Here is a 19,332-nt window from a genome sequence, read left to right on the forward strand (position 1 = left end):
GTGCTAAAATATGACATAATCACACCCCATACTGCAAGCCCCACCTCGAAACATCTTCATCAACAGAAAAAAACAAAACATTATAAGATCCCTGCCTAACAGAGGCACAAAGTAGATCAGTTGTGTTACTGCATTGTGCAGCACTTTGGTGGGATAATATCCATTCCAATTCCATACTTTCTCTCTCCTATGCTTAGCCTTGCAGACAATGCTTATTTTCAACTTCAGCTCAATTAACTTGCAATAGGAACAATATTAAAACACAAAATCTCCTGCAGATGCTTTGGGATTTTCCAGCATGGCGTGTACATAGTAACAGATGGAATTGTAATAAGATGAATGGGACATGGAGAGAATCAAAATCACCCTGTTGTTTCATAATTAAAAAGAGACCATTTGTCTGTAGCAGGAACATGATTTAACTTTTCAGGTTGGAAAATTTCAGCCTTGAAGCTGCTCTAAAATATAGCTTTAAGCAATTACAGGGTAAACATCAAAATCATTAAAATGCTTTCATAAACACAAATTCAGAATGTTAGAAACTGTAAAAGACCAGTAGTGCTGCAAGTACCAATGCTAGTTTAGTAGCTAGCTAACTTCCAACTTATTTGACTTGCCTATATATCTAAGGAATAAAATCTAAAAAAAAATAAATAAATAATAGGAAAATAAACCCCAAAACATCAAGAAGTGATTTGGGGTAACCGTAAGGTGATTTTTTTAATATTGTGCTATCAAATCCTGAAGTGTTTTCTTGCTGTTTTACAACAGCAATTTAGCATTACTGATAATATATTTTTTAATTATCTATTAAATATATTTGTATTGTTTTATAAAATGTTTAATGTGCTGCAAAACAAGTTAGTACCTGTTTTTTACTTATATTGACAATATTTCCTTATCCTGCATCTCATAGTTCCTGTCTATTGACAGAAAAGGACAAAAGAACAAAAGTCAATAAAACAAAAATTAACCTCAAGTTTTGTGATTTACCTCAAACTAAAAAAGTGCTGGTACTGGAGACTGGAGAAATAAACATTTTCCTCACTGGAAATTTCACCATAAATATGAATAATTCTTTTTATTTAATCTTTTTTTTTTAATGAGCTGGATTAAATGAATATAAATTGAGTATAAACCTGTGATTTATACTAGAGGGCAAAACATAGTTTTCTTTTAGTAAAAGAATAAGCATACTGTATTCTTACTAATCAGAATTGTAAAGCCCTGCAATCTTTAATGCTGACACTGAAACACATTGTGGTTTGTTGATATACAGATTCTTTCCAGGACCTGGATTTATTTATTCTATTTTAAGTCTTATTGTTTATTGTATTTCTACTCAGCCAACTATTTTATCTCTTGACTTTAGTTTTGTTTGCAGCACTGTGTGTTTAAAAGGCTCGATCTATGCAGTTCATTTGCAGACATCTGTGCTGTGTTTGGCTCAGGAAATTACAATCAGTGCATGACTACAGATAGAAAGATAGAGAAGGAGAGAGTCATGAGGTGTGCACAGCAGTCCATAGATGGCCAACTGTGCTGCATTGCAGAGAGACAGGAGATCTGTTTCTGGGATTCACTTTGAAGCTCAGGTTTCACACAAAGTAGTTTCACCATTAATTCTATGCAGAAAGTCAATCAGGACCAACAAACAAAGATACAGTTGTGTGCTTTATAAGCAGCTCTGTTTATTTTGGCTTTAATTCTACAGTCCAGTGGGTCTCATTCACAGGTGGTCGATGATTTTGTCCATCTATGACCATCATCACTTGAGTTACTTGACATAAATTGTATGAAGAATTGATAATGAGTCTAGGGGCTGACACAATGGGTGGACTTGAGGTTTGTAACCATTTTACTCATAAAGCATTGCTCTCTAAGATTGTGTGACAAGAAATGAATGATTGGGCCAGGAAGTGTACTGTTAAAAAAAGATATGAAATATGAGAGCAAATCACTTCACATTCTGCAAATCTACTTATCAAAATTAATTGAAACACTAAAATAAATACATTCATTCAAAAAGAATTAATCTGTATTGAAAACACATGGGTTTGGTACTGCGTTGTAACTATTTGTTATTATTTTAGGGTTTTATAAGGCAGTGGATGAGAATCATGCCATTATCTTCTTAGAAAATGTTCCTCACTGATCTGACTAGAGTACATACACTATGATGGGCCATACAGCTTCAGCAGATCAGCGAGAGCGCAAGCATCCAGAGTTTTAGTCAATGCAAAACTTAATAGCTTGCACTGTAGCTTGAAAAAGACTCGGACAATATGGATTTATTTTTTCACACTATTAAAGGGCCCTTGTCCATGCGGTTATCTCAAAGCAGCTTTACAGAAATCCAGGTCAGAAGAAGTAAATATCAAGTCAAAGTGAACAAAAGTAATAAAAATATTATTTTAAAAACAATAGAGAGAAACCTTAGAAGGTGGAGCGTTTTGTGGTGAGTTGTGGTGAGTTAGTGAGGCACTCAGATTTAAGATCAGTGACTTCTTTTAATCACACTGTTAATACATTCAAAATGATGGCGCACAAAATACAGATTTAGGTACATTCAGTGCTCTGGCACATGGAGTTCTTCCAAAGCCAGCGCTGTCTGAAATCACTCCCTCACACAGACACAGACCTTCAGACAACACTTGGAAAAACACTCATCATGATGAAATCACCATGAATGTTGCCAAATTACCTACTAGTCTAAAATCACACACATAAAAAGAGCTAATAATATATATATATATTTCTGTATGGAATGCTTCATTAATGATTACCTTGTGGTTTCATAGTTTTATTTTTATAATTATATTATTATATTTACACTGTATATACAGTTGGCTGTCAAAATTGTCCAGAAGTATTTTTCATTTTAAGCTCTGGTTCAAACTGTTTTTTACGTTTCAAATCTATTCTGCTTTAGAAAATCAGCAAGTTCTATTGGAACTTAACCATTCAGAGTGTTAGTCAATGAGAGACTTAATAAGCAGCACTTATATAATACTGCTGCTTTTGTCTTGCTGTTATGTTTTGTGTTTAAAAACTACAAAAAAATATACTGATGTTGCATAAGCATTTTACATTAGATCTATAGAAAGCAATTCCGTTTTGGGGGAAAAACTGTTTACAATGCAAAAAATGTTATAAAGATGTGGCCATAGCAGTGAGTACTGGGCCATGCTCAGGGTGTGCATCGACACAGATTTACTGTCACCATGGCAATGTGCGTTCCAGTTCTATTATTCGCATCTCGCTGTTTTCCATCTTCACCTGCTGTGCCACTCCCTCGTTTTCTGATTCCGAGTACGGGCGAGCCACGTGAAATCTAAAGGTAATTCTTTTTATCCTTCACTGTCATCTTGACTTACCTCTGCCTCTGCAGGGCTCGAATAAATCGAGGTACCACGTTGATGTATAAGGAAAACAAGAAGGTAACCAGATGGCCTTTTTCTCCGTGCCTTGAGGTGTTTGGGTCTGTTTAGGAGCTGGGTTTTTTACCCAGAGTATAAATTCATCCTAACTTTCATTCAGTGGGGAATGAGGGCACTTTGCTTAACCCTGACGTATTTCATTGTATTTTAAAATACGGAGAACATCTTAGTTTCTTCTTGGTTGTAAGCAGCTGTAACTATTTTAATGAAGACACTCATAACAAACACATAATATTAAAGGAGTAGCTTGTTTCATGCTTAAAAAAACAAATAATAAAATTATATAATAATAATTATATATATAAATATATATGTGTATATATATATATATATATATATATATATATATATATATATATATATATATATATATATATATGATGAATGATAAAATCATTTCAATTTAAAGACAAATTGGACTGAGTAAGTAAGTCAATCAGTTAGTCAGTTCGCTAGCTTTAATTTATTAACATAAAAATATATATACTTTTAAATATATAAATAAAAACAATGAGATGATCACATTTATTTTAGAATATATTTCTGCCTAGAACAGCATTGTTGAAATGGAATGCATGGGAGATATTTTTAAACGAACAAGGCTTTTTTTAGTCTGTCAAAGTCCCCAGAGTTGTGATTCACACACCCCCAAGCAGTGAGACATGGAACCAAAAATCCAGAACTGCTTCAGATTTCTGCAAGCCTACACACACCTCAGTGCAAATTTAATACACTTCCTTGTTTTTTTCTTCTTCTTTTTTTTAGACTTCCATAAAAAGTGTTCTAGTCGAATGGTGAATGGTTGGTTCCTCTGGTCCTGTTTCCTTATTTATATTACTCAGCATGGTGAGAAGGATGTTGCATGTTAAATGGGAATTGTTAAGGTTGTGTTTATAATATCTAAATCCTTTTATTCCTAGTTCTCATGGGCATAGTCTGAAATGAAAATATTTTGCATAACCTCTTTTTTGACCATCCATCCATCCATGATTGTGTCTTTGCTTGTGGTGTGTTGAGAGATATGTAGAAATGTAGAATACTAACCGACTTCTTGCACAAATCGGTAAACATTTCGGACTAAAATAGAAAAAAATACAGTAAGTACCACTATTCCTGATTGGTCAGATGGGTATTGATTCATTTTGTCTAACTTAAGTTTCCAGCTACAAGTTTTATATCAATGCAGTCATTCTTGTTCTTGTAACATGTTTTAAAAATGGGCACAAGGTCGATGGTGATAATTTTTGGAAGGAGTCTCCAGTCTCTTGGTTCAGGATTGAGTTTTATTCTTTATTTAATACGATGTTTCCTTCCTTTGATATGGTGTCAAAAATAGACGGTAGGATCAAAACCAGGAAGCACACAGAAAAAAGAACCAAGCCAGAGCTTTAAAAACAATTAAGTGAGAATTTTGAAGACAGACAAATGACATGTGACCAGTCAAAACAGGTATGTCATTATAATTAGAAATTAGTGCAATGTTTGCTTTCCCCTCATTGTATGCTTTGTAGTAAAGTATGTGACATTAGAATAATTTTTTTGGAAACTGGAAAGCGTCCTGCAGCGTCCTGACATCAAACTCCTGAAGTGCCTAGTAGTAGTTCTCTAAAAAAAAGGACACATGTTTAGAACTGACACTTTGTATTACCACAGTGAGCACAGGCTTTAGACAGATATCAAAGCATATAAACATCCCAATCTGCTTCATAAGTATGTGCTTATTTACATCCCCTAAGTATTATGTTGCAGTATATGGAGCTTGAACAGTCATCTGCTGGACAAACACACATTCCAATATTTCCTCCACACGCCATCACGTTTATTTTTATGTTTTTTGCTTTTCGTGTTTTGTGTCTACAGCCATTGTAATAATTAAGGCTTTTTTTTTTCAGATTCCCAGAAACAGAAGCCTCTCAAAATGCTCCAGACTCTGTGTCTGCTTTCAACCTGACATGTTTTATTGCATGCTTATGACTGCTAAATTCTTGTTCCTTCTTTAGCTGCAAGTAAGTTTATAGCAGTGGATACACAAGCAAGCAACACACAGTTGGGACAGAGGATTTTGAGAGAAGGACATTTTGCACTGGGCAGTTCTGGCACATGGCTATTGCGTGTTTATAAAACGAGTGTAGGAGCATGTTTCATGTTGTACAGTTTGATCATAACAATAATAATACAGTCAAACAATATGTTTTAATCACCATATTATGGTGTAATAGGTCAATTAAATAGGTTATTAGTTATAGTAACCGACTATATATATATATATATATATATATATATATATATATATATATATATATATATATATATATATATATAGTATTAGTTATAGTATTAAAGAAACTTGTAGTTTTTGTCCATTTATGGTTACATGTAATGTTGTGAAACTTTTCACAAAAAGTTACTGTTGATTTGGCACTTATATACAGTCCTTTCTTTTGTGAAGTTCTGATCATTTTGTGAAATATTAATGTTATATTTATATTTATATGTCTAGCTGTTTTAAAGCGCTGACAATTTAGAGTTACTTAAGACCCTATCGTTTAATAAACGTCTCCTCACAGAAAACATCACCAATTTTTGTTAAGCAGCAATACATTTGCTTATGTGTTTATTTATATGCTTAGGTTACATGATGCATCTGCCATACATGTGTCTAAATAAGCAGCTAGTATACAATCGAATTTGATCATTTCTGATTCATCATGTAGCCAGAATTATTGTTTAAACAAAACAAAAAAACAATCAATCGAATTAGAAACAAGACATCCAAATTAGACTTCTTATAATTTATATATACATACATTACATACCTTCTGATTGGTCATTCATGCAATTATAAAATCAGTCAATCGTGTGGAAACAGAACAATGCGTTAAATTGTGCAAAAATCATACCGTTCAAGAGCTGTTAATGTAACAAAAAAAAAAAAAGAGTTCTGTGAATTTGATGACTGAGATTGTCATTGTTGTTGCCAGATGGGCTGGATTAATTTGCTCAGAAACTGATAATTTCCTGGAAATTTTCCAAGCAACAGTCTTGAGAGAGTTTTCACAGAAAAACTGCAACAACAAAAAAAAGCATCAAGTGAGAGACAGTTCTGCAGACGAAATCATCTTGTTGAGAGAGCTCATAGGGGAATGGCATGAAGTTGATATGAGGGTTGTAGCAACTGAAATAATTACTTTGTACAATCGTTAGCAAAAAAAGCATCTCAAAATGCGCAAAATGTCGCACTTTAAGGTGGATCAGGTTCACAAAGAGGTTGCACTGAGAATAAATGGACTGGGTTTCACTTAAAAATCAGAGGCTGAAGCTCTGAAAAATTAAAGACTGGAAATGAGCAAGCATTGTTTTTACTTTATTAGCTATTATTTATTGCTATTTAAAACAGTAAATGGCAACATGGCCCCAGGCCTAAAGTGTTTTATGGGTACTATAAACAAACACTAAATATGCAACCAGACTGTGAAGACTTTATAAAGACTGGAATATAACACTCTAATTGAACTTTGTAAAGTGTAAGACTAACATAATTATGTAATAAGCTAGTAACATTCTATCACAAATTGCCATGACTGGTCACATTGTTTTATGGGTACTATAAACAAACACTAAATATGCAACCAGACTGTGAAGACTTTATAAAGACTGGAATATAACACTCTAATTGAACTTTGTAAAGTGTAAGACTAACATAATTATGTAATAAGCTAGTAACATTCTATCACAAATTGCCATGACTGGTCACATGTCAATTTGCCAAGAATTGATGCTCAACATCATGAGTAACAGTAGCACTACACCCTAAACACACTGACATGAAAATACCATAGTTGGGTGTTAATAGCCTAATCATCAGAACATATAACAGATGATGCAGCAGATACTTGACACAGACCACTTGCAAAAAGTAATCGAGCTCGTTCTACTAACTCAGAGTGCATCCCTTATAAAGCTGGGTTCTGCCATAAAAATGTTTAACTCTAATCCCTGCTCACAAAATGAACTAATTTGAATTATTAAGAACAAAATTTACATGCAGAGTAATACACATTGGCATAGCTCAAAAGCCTAATGATGTATGCTTGGCATTTTGCTTTTTTGCTTCAATCAGGCATTAAATGAATGAGTGCTTTTCTGGCACTCTGTTCTAAATAGCGTGTGGTAATTGAATTGTTGTAACTGGTCCAGATGAGCACGTTTGAAATTAATTTATAAAGCTTTTATAAATGTTTTAATGCTGAAATTAGTCTTTGAAAAGTCAACTTCAGATGTACCTTCTTGTTCACTTAGCTCTAAATCTCTGTACCGTCTTTGTAGTAGCATTGGGCAATTCACATTTCAGTATCTTAGGTCTGAAAATATTATTTTGGACGCATTCTGTAATGTGTGTGTGTATGTGTGTGTGTGCCTTTGTGCTTCAGCACTAGATGAGCCATGCTAACACTTGGTGACTCAGCTCCATAAGGTTTTAACTGACCTGTAAAGTCATTTGATGACATTCTCCTGCTCTTAATCAGAGCTAAATTGCGCATGAAGAAATTGGTGTTTTTTTCTCCACTGCCTTCCTGATGCTTAAGTGCTATTTTTCAGACACCAAGGGTTGTAAATGTTAGTGTTTATTTATATATCTAATTTGCCTCCCCTCTAACCTGCCTGCGCCTCACTATTTTCTCACAGATCTTTTACTCTAAGAACAGCAGCGACTGTCTCTCATCTTCCTCATCATGCCTCTTACCAGATACTTAGATTTGGGCGAAGGATACATGGTGTGAGCAGACATAGTGGGCTATAAAGGAATCAAAGTTGTGTGTAGTGGTGGTAGCTTAGTAGAGAGTAAAGTGCATAGCTATTGCATAGTGCATTATTTGTAATAGTAGTTTATTGTGCGACCAAAATAGTGGATTGTATGTCTTAGTAGTGCATTGTGTGTCTCTGATTATCACTTATAATGCATTATGTGGTTACAGTACTGCATTATAGGACACTAATAGTGTATAATGGATCACAGTAATGGATTGTAGGAATCTAATTATGCATTATGTGGTCAGTAGTGTGTTATGTGTTAACAAAAGTGCATTATGGGGTCATTGAGTCTTATAGTGTAAAAAAAAAAAAAAAAAAAAAGAAGTCTGTTCTTGATGATACTACAGATATACAAAAATATAAATATATATAAATATATATTTTGTTTAAATATGAGTAAAATTTTGTTTTAAAAAACTTATTTTTTTAATAGAATCTTACATTTCAGCACTCTTGTACCTCAAAAGCACATGCACACAACGCTTCCTAAATCCCCTAGCAGCTGTGGAGGATAGGATAGAATGCTCTTTCTCCAATAAGATCTTCATCTTTTAATGAACGCCTGTAATTAGTTCTCCCTCGACTGTCTCCTGTCACTAATCCCATGCTGATATCCGTGCCGATTTTTTGTTTCGCATGTAGAGCAGTGAGTTCTTTGAATAAAGGTCACCCTGGCTTTTATTTATTAAGAATTTATGCACATTGATGCCAAAAAAAACAATAAACATTGGAGCTTCTTTTTCACACGGAGCTAGCTGTCTGTACAAAAGTGTGTTTTAGGGATTGATTCTTATTTGCAAAACTTGTTGCGAAATTTCTCAACCAACCATCATTCTATTAGTTAATACATTTTATATATAATTGATTTTTTCTTGCAATGAGTTTTCTGATTAGTCAAAAGATTAGTCTACTGTGGCAACATTTAGTTTGCTATTTATTTTCTGAGATAATTTTTGATGGCTACCAAATAACATCTGAGGTAACTTTTAACTAAATAATAATAATTCTCTTAGGTAACTTTAGCTAATTATTATTACTCTTCTGAGGTAACTTTTATGTAGCTTGTATACATTTTCTTAGGTAACTTTTAGTCTTTTATTATTCATTCAAGGTAAAGTTTAGCTAGATTTTATGAATTTTATTAGCCAACTTTTAGCCAACTATTATTTCTCCTTTGAGAATAATTTATTTTCACCTAAATCTCCCTAATGTTCTGTTCTTTTTTTTTTAGATTGCTACAAATTAACTTCTGAGGAAACGTTTAGTTAACTATCAATATTTTCTGAGGTAACTTTTGGCTAAAAAATTATTGATTTTTAAAGAAATGTATTTAGCTAACTAAATATTTCTATTTTGATGTAACTTTTAACCAACTATTATTATTTTCTGATGTAACTTTTACTTATTGTTTCTCTTCTGAGGCAACCTTTAGCTGTCATTAATCTTCCGAGGTAACATTCAGCTATCATACATATTTTATGTAACTTTCAGCGAACTATTATTACTTTACTGAGGTAAATTTTGGATAGCAACAAATTAATGTCTGAGGAAACTTTTAAGTAATCATCATTAATCACCTCTTGTGATTTCTAGCTATGAATAATTTTCTGTGGTGTTAATAATTTTATAACGTTAACTGGTATTTTATTTTATATTCTGTGCTGTTTTTATATAGTTGCCATTCCTTTTTTGTAATAACTAAGTTAAATGTCACTTCACAAGAAAATTATATTTCTTAAAAAATATTCACCTTGCCATTAATAATGTTCTGTGGTTACATTTAACCTACTATTTATAATCTTTCCTTTGAATAATTTTCGATGTTCAGTAGTAAGTTTGATTTAGTCTGAAGTAATCATCTGTGTCATGATCTGTGTAGTAGCTATGCTGCGAGACATTTATAATGATGTGTTTTCGAGAAAAGGTGAAATAAAAATGTATCTGTTTGTGAGACAGAATTTCTCCAGGTCAACAGTCTGGGAAATGATGGACTGCTAAGATTGTAAAGCGAGAGATATTGTAATTATAGGCAGGCAAACAGACGACACTGTTTGTTATCTGAGGAGAATCGTTTACTAAGAGGACGAATGTCGTGTGTTTGTGTGTGTGCGCATGCATGCATGCATGCATATGTGTGTGCTTGCCACGTGAACCTGGTGTGTCTGGTGTGTGGTGCGCAATCAGTCTGGAAGTCAGGAGGATAGAAAAGATGCTATTACTGCTAATGGCCCCACACACGCGCACACACATGCACATACACAGCCACACACTGATGCTGTATCTCTGGGTAGAGCTCATTAGGTCTTAGGTGCTCATCCACAGCGCATCCTCCGATTGGCTGAGGGAGGAGGAAAGGAGGCTCTGCTCATCCTCTCCCCCTCTCTGTGAGAGAGAGAGAGAGAAAGTGATAGAGAGTGTGTTCACTCTCTAGAAACAAGAGCAGCCGAGACGAACAGACAGCCTCTTTCAGTTCAGAGCTCTAGTGCTGCATGCTCCTGGGATCTCATTCACACACATACACACCAAAAAAAAAAAAGCAGAAACACAGTGCAATCTGCTACAGATAGGTGCATAGTTTTCATCTACAGGCTTTTTTTCTTTTAAGGAGCAGCTCAATTTAAAGCATCCCAACTTTCACATTAGAGACACACGGTCTTTAATTTTTTAACACAAAGTATTTTGAGGGCAAAATGGGAAGGCAGAGCAGCGATGCCACCAGCTCCACACCGAGCACCGGATCGTGCTCCAGCTCTGGGAATGGGCGCATGCAGCGCTCACAGAGCCGCATGAGCCTGTCTGCCTCGTTCGAAGCACTGGCTGTCTACTTCCCTTGCATGAACTCGTTCGATGAGGAGGAAGGAGGTAAGAGAGATCCTTGGCTTTTCTTAGAGTCTGATGTCTGGTGAGATGGAGAGGTTGAAGAGGAAGAGCGTGGATTTGGAAATGTTTTTAGTAATATATTCAACACCTCTCGCAATTCAGTGTCATGCCTATTGACAGTTGTTTCATTGTTTGGTTTAGAGTTAGATATTAGAATTTATTCCAAAAATATTTCATGCATATCTTTTTCTATTTCTGTTGCTTAAACATGATGCTGTGTGTTGAGCAAGCTTCAGTCAAGGTTGCTAGAACATATCCTGACCTTGACGCTTCAGTCTAGCTCTTCCGCTCTGTCTTCTTGGTAATAAAAACAAATGAATATTGGATCATTTCCCTTTATGATTAAATCTTTTTTTTTTACCAATTTTGCATTCCAATTTTAATAATCTTAATTAGATTTTATCTTGTTGAAAGGACAAGAGTTAAAAGAATGCTCCTCTATATCGATTGCTTTTCAAATCTAATCTTTGATCTTAATCATTCCTTATCATGATCTTCATCATTCAAACATACCATTCGATTCTCTGTGAAGGGAGAGCCAGTTGTTTCAATAATCAAATCAGGATTAATGAACATAAAATCTTTTTTTATCCTGGAGATGGTATTGGGAAATGGGTTTATCTTCTCAAAGGTAATTATGAACCTCTTAACGAGGGCATGTGTGCTAACACCGGTGATTAGCGAGGTGGTCTCTATTGGCATAGGTTCCGAATCATTCTGAGTGTTCAGAATCATACGTAGAGAGGAAGAGGATGCTGAATCAGATGTGTGTATGCAGTGTAGTGTAGTGTATATGGATCTGGAAAAAAAGGGCACATTTGTTAATGTTGATGATTTAGGTATGTGTTTAGATCGGTTTGTTCTGGGATCTAACCAGATCGCATAAAAATTTTATTGCAATAATCACTGTCAGGAAAAAGAAAGAAATTAATCTGGAGATTTGCCTATCCCTGAAGTGTTTTTTTTTTTTTGGTACTTTTAATATATTTTGTTGTCTTAAAATGTAGATATAATGTGCTTTGAAAAAAAATTATTGGACCGTAATTGCCAAACATTTTACATTACTTGCTCATCCGTAAATGTATTTATATAAAATTATACATTTGTGGATTTTTTTTAATAATTATGATTTTTTTTTTTTGTGTGGGGATGTTCGCTGCAAATAAAGTTATAAAAAAATTCACTGTTATCCTTCATAGTCTTGCATTGGCATTTACAGTCAAAATATCTCTCTGTTTTAAGTGATAATAGAAGGAAGTGATTACAAAAAAATGTTAAGAGGAACCATTCAATTACTCTTGGTTAATGAATTTATTTTTGTTTGTTTTTGTTTAACATGAACATGAATGTATAAAATGTAATTGGAATTAGCGTCAAAAGAGTTATCTATTTTAATCACTTATTGCTTACCTTGTTATTTTAATCAACTAGGTCATCAACAACAGCCAACTTGCAGAAAACCAACTTCAATTCACGCTTGAAGTTTTGAATATCGGCAGTATTTTTATTTTCCTGTTTGCGTAGGTTTGCGAAAAAACACATCCACTGCTGCGTGAATCTTTCATACTCATTAACATTGATAAATATGGCTATGGATGTTGAATAGTCATCTGTTGCGCGCTCATCTGCTGCGTGGTCCTGTTTATTTTAGGCCGAGCTGCATTCATTAATGAGCACAAATTTGACATTTCGAATTAAATAGTACAGCTTCATATTTAGTGATAATTATAGTATAGAATATTATGTTTAGTAATATTGCCATTGTGAAATGCAAGTGCAATATAAGTAGACACTAGAAGGCATTTTTATTATTTGAACTTTGGAAATTTCTTCTTGTTTTAATGAACACTACTGGTATAAATCATATTTGTTGTCTTGTCTCAATACCATTGTCCATATAGTGTATGTTTTAGCTAACATCTTATTTATAGTGTTTGATGTAGCATGAAGTTTGTTGGCAAGTATGCAGAATCAAATACAATTTACTTAACAGGAAGTGATTTCACACTGGGATCAACTGATGACCGAGGACGAGTTTGATCATTTTGTTAAGTCATCACTGGTCACATGACTGCACAGTGCCTAGGAGTGCTTAAAATATGATTTAACACAAAACCTCCATACAAGGGTGGTATGAGGCATGAGCAGGGTTGTGTAAATGTGTGATCCAGAGATGAGCAGCATGTCTGATTTAAAGTGTCAGCTGTCAACTCGGATCAGCTGAGGAAAACCACAGTGTCTGTGTGGAGGTGTGTGTGTGTGTGTGTGTGTGTGTGTGTGTGTGTGTGTGTGTGTGTGTGTGTGTGTGTGTAAATGCACGTCTCCAATGTAATGTGGAGGGAAATGGCGTAATTCAAAGGCCCACAAAATTGCAATAAACTACACCTCAGTTCCACCCCAATAACAAGATCTTGTATATGTCCTGCATAACACAGTGACACCTGATGTTTATTTCGTTTACGTATTTTTGTATCAACAGAATATGCTTAACTAAATGAGACATCAGACATGTGATTTACAGTTTGTGCTAGAAAGAAACCAACACTCACTTTTGGTTTTTATATAATTCTGTGTATCTGTACTTGACCAATGTTGCTGTTGTTTTTAACTACGGAATCGAGTTGATAAAAAGCTAATACGATGACATGGATCTAAAAACCAACCTTATTGTTCATTATGTATTTAATGTAATTCAAAATGTTTATACTTTAAACTTTTAACTCTGTTTCCTTTTCAGTGTTTGAAATTTCTGTGTGAATGTAAGATGAAACCCAGGAAATTGTTGTGCTAATGCTAAATTCTAAGAAGCTACAGATAACTTTTTACCTTTTTTTTTTTTTTTTTTTTTTACAAAAAAACCTCTGCTCTGAATTCATTAACAATAAAAATTATTTTTTTTCTCTTTTTTTTGCCTTCATGTAGAAGCAGGAGGAAAGAAACTACGCAGCACCGTTCAGAGGAGTACTGAGACAGGCCTGGCTGTGGAGATGAGAAGTAGAATGACACGGCAGGCCAGCCGGGAGTCTACCGATGGCAGCATGAACAGCTTCAGCTCTGAGGGGAAGTGAGTAAAACACACACACTTGTATAATGTAAATGTCCTGTCAGACAGCTGTTTATTCTCTTGTTCTTGGTATCAGCATCTGAACAGTAAAAGTTCTTTCTCTTGTAGTTTGATCTTTCCCGGAGTGCGACTCTCAGCAGACAGCCAGTTCAGCGACTTCCTGGATGGACTAGGCCCCGCTCAGTTAGTAGGCCGACAGACTTTGGCTACACCTTCCATAGGTGAGTACTAAAAATAAACCATGTGGTTTGACTAAGCTAGATCATCTTTTTCAATCTGTATACAAAGGTTAAGATTCCATTAGGTTTGTTAACAGAATGCAACGTTTGCCAGGTTTACTTATGCTGCGTTTCATTTTTTTACATGCCCAGGTGACATTCAGATTGGAATGGTGGAAAAAAAGGGAGCTCTGGAGGTGGAGATCATTCGGGCCCGAGGCCTTGTGGGTAAACCAGGATCGAAGTCACTGCCAGGTAAGATCGAATCATAAAGCAATAACATAATGCCATGACATTCAAACAAGCCATTTATCTAAGATGTCAGTCTTGTGTGTGTCTTGTCCAGCTCCTTACGTGAAGGTGTACATGCTGGAAAACGGAGCATGCATAGCCAAAAAGAAGACAAAAGTAGCCCGCAAAACCTTGGACCCACTTTATCAGCAGCAGCTGTCCTTCGAAGAGAGTCCAGGGGGGAAAGTCTTACAAGTGAGCAGCCTTTACCCAATCAATACTTACTCTCTCTCTCTCTCTCTCTCTCTCTCTCTCTCTCTCTCTCTCTCTCTCTCTCTCTCTCTCTCTCTCTCTCTCTCTCTCTTTCTCTCTCTAAAGAGTATGCATCTATTCAGCACAGGACAGTCCCGACAGTAATAAGTGGAAAATGCCAATCGTACTATTATCATTATAACATAAATAATGTGTTACACTGTGTGACATTAATTCTCTTTTACCTGTCAGGTCATTGTGTGGGGAGATTACGGCCGAATGGACCACAAATCATTCATGGGTGCCGTGCAGATCCTTTTAGACGAGCTGGACTTGTCCAACATGGTGATTGGCTGGTTCAAGCTCTTTCCCCCGTCCTCCCTGGTGGACCCGACGCTCGCTCCTCTGACTCGACGAGCATCGCAGACGTCCTTGGACAGCAGCTCTGTGCCGTTCGGACCGCTCGTAGCACAGCGCTAACGAATAGCGTGGTTGTTGTAGCATCATCCATCATCCCAATGGTGGGAGTTTTTGCGATTTGAGGCCGGTTGCTGCCCCTCCCCAGTAACACACTGCATGCTTGGTGTCGTCTTCTGAGCCTGTTTCTTAGGGGTGAAAACTAAAAGCGGTTCTGTGTTTGCTCGCGAAAAAAAAACCCTAAATGATAACAATAACAATAAAAAAACAATAAAGATAATACATTACAAAATAAATCTAAGGCCTCGCACATGTTGAGCATGGAGTGTGACCCTTACAATCGGTGAACAGCCAGACGAAGGAAAATGGACCTGATTTTGTCCTTTTTCAAAGCCATGGGGTTCTACACAAGCCCATATTATCGCGCATTTGTTTCTCTTCCCTTGTCGTTCATTGTTCATTTGTATTTAAACGAGTGAAGAGTGTTTCTTGGGTCATGCCATTTAAACAAGACCCAAAGTTTGCGATACGGAAATGAGTTTGTATCGACAGTCTGCAGCCCCCCACCCCCCAGATATGCACACGATCGCAAGCGAGACTGTTTTTAGATTTCTTATTTTTTAAAAATGGAGAAAAAAAAACAAATATTGTGAAAGACAAGGTTCAAGATTCCCCGGATGAACGTTTGGAACGGGACGATTTTTCTGTTGATATTGTATGAAAAAAGAGACTTTTTTTTTTTTTTTTTTGCATGGACATGAAATTTAGCTGATCTTCAAGAAACAAATATTTTCTTCAGATTGCAACTTGCAAATAAAAAAAAAAAAAAAATTAAGAAAAAGTATATACACAAATGAAACAGATCAGCCATTTTTTTTTGAAAATTTTTATTATTTTTGAAGAGAAATTTCACTAGTGCATGGTTTTCATGGGGAGTGAATGCAATGGCGTGATATATAAAAAAAAAGGAAAAAAAAAAAGGAATCCAGTTTAATTATCCTAAGCCCATGCTAGGGTCTATACTGTATTTTTACGGACATTTAAATGATTAAATAAGGACTTTAGAACTTGTTTAACAGGGTGGAAAAGAAAAAAAAATCCTGTTCATGTGAGGTAAAGAAAATTTAAATTGTATTATTTATTTCATTAATTAAGGTGAAAGCCTTACAGAGATAATGTGCAAATTGTACGTTTCTTTTCTCTCTCTCTCTCTCTCTCTCTCTTTCTCTCTCTCTCTCTCTCTCTCTCTCTCTCTCTCTCTCTCTCTCTCTCTCTCTCTCTCTCTCCCTCTCTCTCTCTCTCTCTCTCTCTCTCTCTCTCTCTCTCTCTCTCTCTCTCTCTCTCTCTCTCTCTTGTCCCAGGGTAACTCTTGCTGCTCTTGTCAGATTTTTTTTCCCCCTCCGAATTTGAATTTCCGAACGTTTTCACAGGGTCGAACATACAGCCTTGTGGGGTTTTTTTGTGTGTCAATTCATTTAGGTATAACAAGCATGTTGAAATGGATTTTCTGCAACATGGCTTGGGCACAGCGTGCAGTTACACTGCATGTTTGGATAAAGATTTGGAATGAAGAAAAAAATATATTATTTTTATAATTTCTTGTACAGTGCATGTCAACTATGTTACTTTGGTCCCTAATTAAATTTGAAAAGAAAATTTTGCTGGGTTTCAAGAAAACAACAATTTTGTTGGTAAAAAAAAAATTAAGAAGGGCATTTTCTGCCCCGCAAACACATTTTTCTCCCCCAGTACCCAGTATTCAGGATGAATGATACCCTGGTTGATTTGTAAAGCAAATGGTTTCCTGCATCTCGTGGACAGTTGCAGTATTTGCATAGTGCAGTTTTACACAAAACCCGACCCTGGAGTTGGTGACAACGCAGGGCACTCGCATGACGTAAAAACTTGCCACATGATAGAGAAATTTCTAGATTTTTCTTTGTTTGTTTCCAGAAAGTTCCTTTCATATATTTTTGTTATTTGATTCGCAAGCCAAGACCAGTTAATTTTTATTTAATTTCTATTTTTAAACTTAGAGAAGACTCTTCTTGGTATAAAGTCAGAAAGAAACTCTACGGAGACATTATCACTCTTCCATGTGAAGCAAAATCTAATCTGGTGTTCATTCCATGGCTTTCTTTCCTTTACCAATGTATAGTTCTCTTGAATTTGACATTTTATATATATATATATATATATATATATATATATATATATATATATATATATATATATATATATATATATATATAATGGAATTTTGAAAAAAAAAAAAAGGTTAGACATCTATAGATAAGATCGCACTGAATTGGGATAATGTCTCACTCGACTAAGACGTTATACCCTTTTTGAATGCCTTCTCTCTTTTTTTTCTGGTACAATGTGTTCATGCCAAGGCTATGTCTTGGTTAAGTATGGTTGAGTACAGAGATTTATGTAAGTTATTTTTCAAATTAAACAATAAAAAAAGGGATATTACACTGAATCTGTGTGTTGAAGATTTTTGGTGGTTCACGACATTAAAAGAAGAAATGAAGATGAATAAAAAAATATGCTCATATGATTTTGGAAAATGCATTTGACATTGATTTATTTAAGATATTTAATAACAGCACGTCTGAAAGTGTATTATTCCTCTTATAGGATAATATTTTGACACGGATCATTTTTTTTTCATGTTTTTTAAATGAATTTAGTTCCAGTTATCACTTGTTATAGCAGCAATAAACCGCCATTTTCTTCATCAACCTTCATCTCTTTAATTTTCCCAGAACAAAAAATAACAGCTTGCCTCATTACTAGGGAACTCTAACTTCTTTCATTCTGCACGTCAGTGTTACCACTGTGACAATTTTTTAAGTGCCGAACCTGGAGTCACCTTCCCAAAATGCCTAATAAGCTTAGCAGAGATTCCTCCCTCTGCATGCATTGCTACAGGCTTCTGCAATCTCTTCTTTACATCTACCACGTGTTGATGTGTTTGTTTTTGTTCCTGTTATGACCTTGTTCCGGGCTCGTTATTGGTTTATGTGCCCATGTGTCTGTTTATGAACACATGACCATCTTCATCACTTCCGTTTTCATTAGATTGTGTAATCATTAGTTTGCACTAATAACTTGTTCACAGCTTTAGTGATTGCTAAGTGTTTTGCTTCATGTCTCTCCTGATCTGGTTTCTGATCTTGTTTTGGTTTCTTGTTCACATACTTGTTCAAATTATTTGCTTATATATCATGGCCTGTTCTGATTTGAATTTGTTTGTTTATATCATAATAAACTTTCCTTATTCTGCACTAGCAGCCATCTCCGCTGTCATGCATTCAGTGCATGTGCAGGTAAATGTCAATAGAACACTTTTTTTACAACTTCAATAAAATTTTATTTGTATAGCAATGTGAATAAACTTATAAATGTATAAACACACACACACACCCCACACACACACACATACACCCCATATATATATATATATATATATATATATATATATATATATATATATATATATATAAAATATATGTTAAGAGTCAGTGATTCTGGAGATTGTGAAGCTTTGTGCTTAATTCCGTCACAAAGGTTTAGTAAACTCAGGTACTTATAGTTCAAGTGAAGGTAAAATTGAATGTTACCGCATCCAAAGACATCATGAACAATTGTGTGCCTTAAATACAAAAGTTTTACATTGATGTTTAAAAAAAGGCCTGGCTGTAAAACAGTAGCTAAGCACTTTATATATATATATATATATATATATATATATATATATATATATATATATATATATATATATATATATATATATATATATATAAAAAAAAGGAAGCGAGAGAATGCTGGTGCTATACATGGTTATATCTTCCTTCCTAAAAACAGCTCTGTATTGATGTTCCATTTTATGTGATGTCTCATGGATGTGAGTAAACACTGTGGTTTAGACTCTATAAAAGCTGAAGAGGAAACTCTAGTATTTCCAGAAGGCTGTTGCATGTCCGGCTAAGAGCGTGTCTGCTTAGGTAAG

At 35.0% G+C, this 19,332-nt stretch overlaps 1 protein-coding gene across 26 annotated transcripts in view; it reads left to right on the forward strand.

The window, feature by feature from the left end:
- The window catches only part of rims2a (regulating synaptic membrane exocytosis 2a), a 183,131-nt gene extending 166,963 nt beyond the window's left edge, over window positions 1-16,168 (forward strand). For 25 of the 26 annotated variants that reach the window (XM_083529819.1, XM_083529828.1, XM_083529830.1 and 22 more), the window contains 5 exons: window positions 14,055-14,196; window positions 14,305-14,417; window positions 14,568-14,669; window positions 14,761-14,900; window positions 15,150-16,168. In XM_083529819.1, coding sequence (XP_083385945.1) covers window positions 14,055-14,196; window positions 14,305-14,417; window positions 14,568-14,669; window positions 14,761-14,900; window positions 15,150-15,377 — 725 coding nt within the window. In that variant the 3' untranslated portion in view covers window positions 15,378-16,168. Of the gene's footprint in view, window positions 1-10,410; window positions 11,115-14,054; window positions 14,197-14,304; window positions 14,418-14,567; window positions 14,670-14,760; window positions 14,901-15,149 lie in introns of those variants that run through there. The other variant, XM_083529825.1, reaches the window with a different exon arrangement.
- Window positions 16,169-19,332: the final 3,164 nt, after the last annotated feature.

The sequence above is a fragment of the Silurus aristotelis genome (genome assembly GCF_946808225.1).
Source record: "Silurus aristotelis genome assembly, chromosome: 25".
Taxonomy (NCBI): domain Eukaryota; kingdom Metazoa; phylum Chordata; class Actinopteri; order Siluriformes; family Siluridae; genus Silurus; species Silurus aristotelis.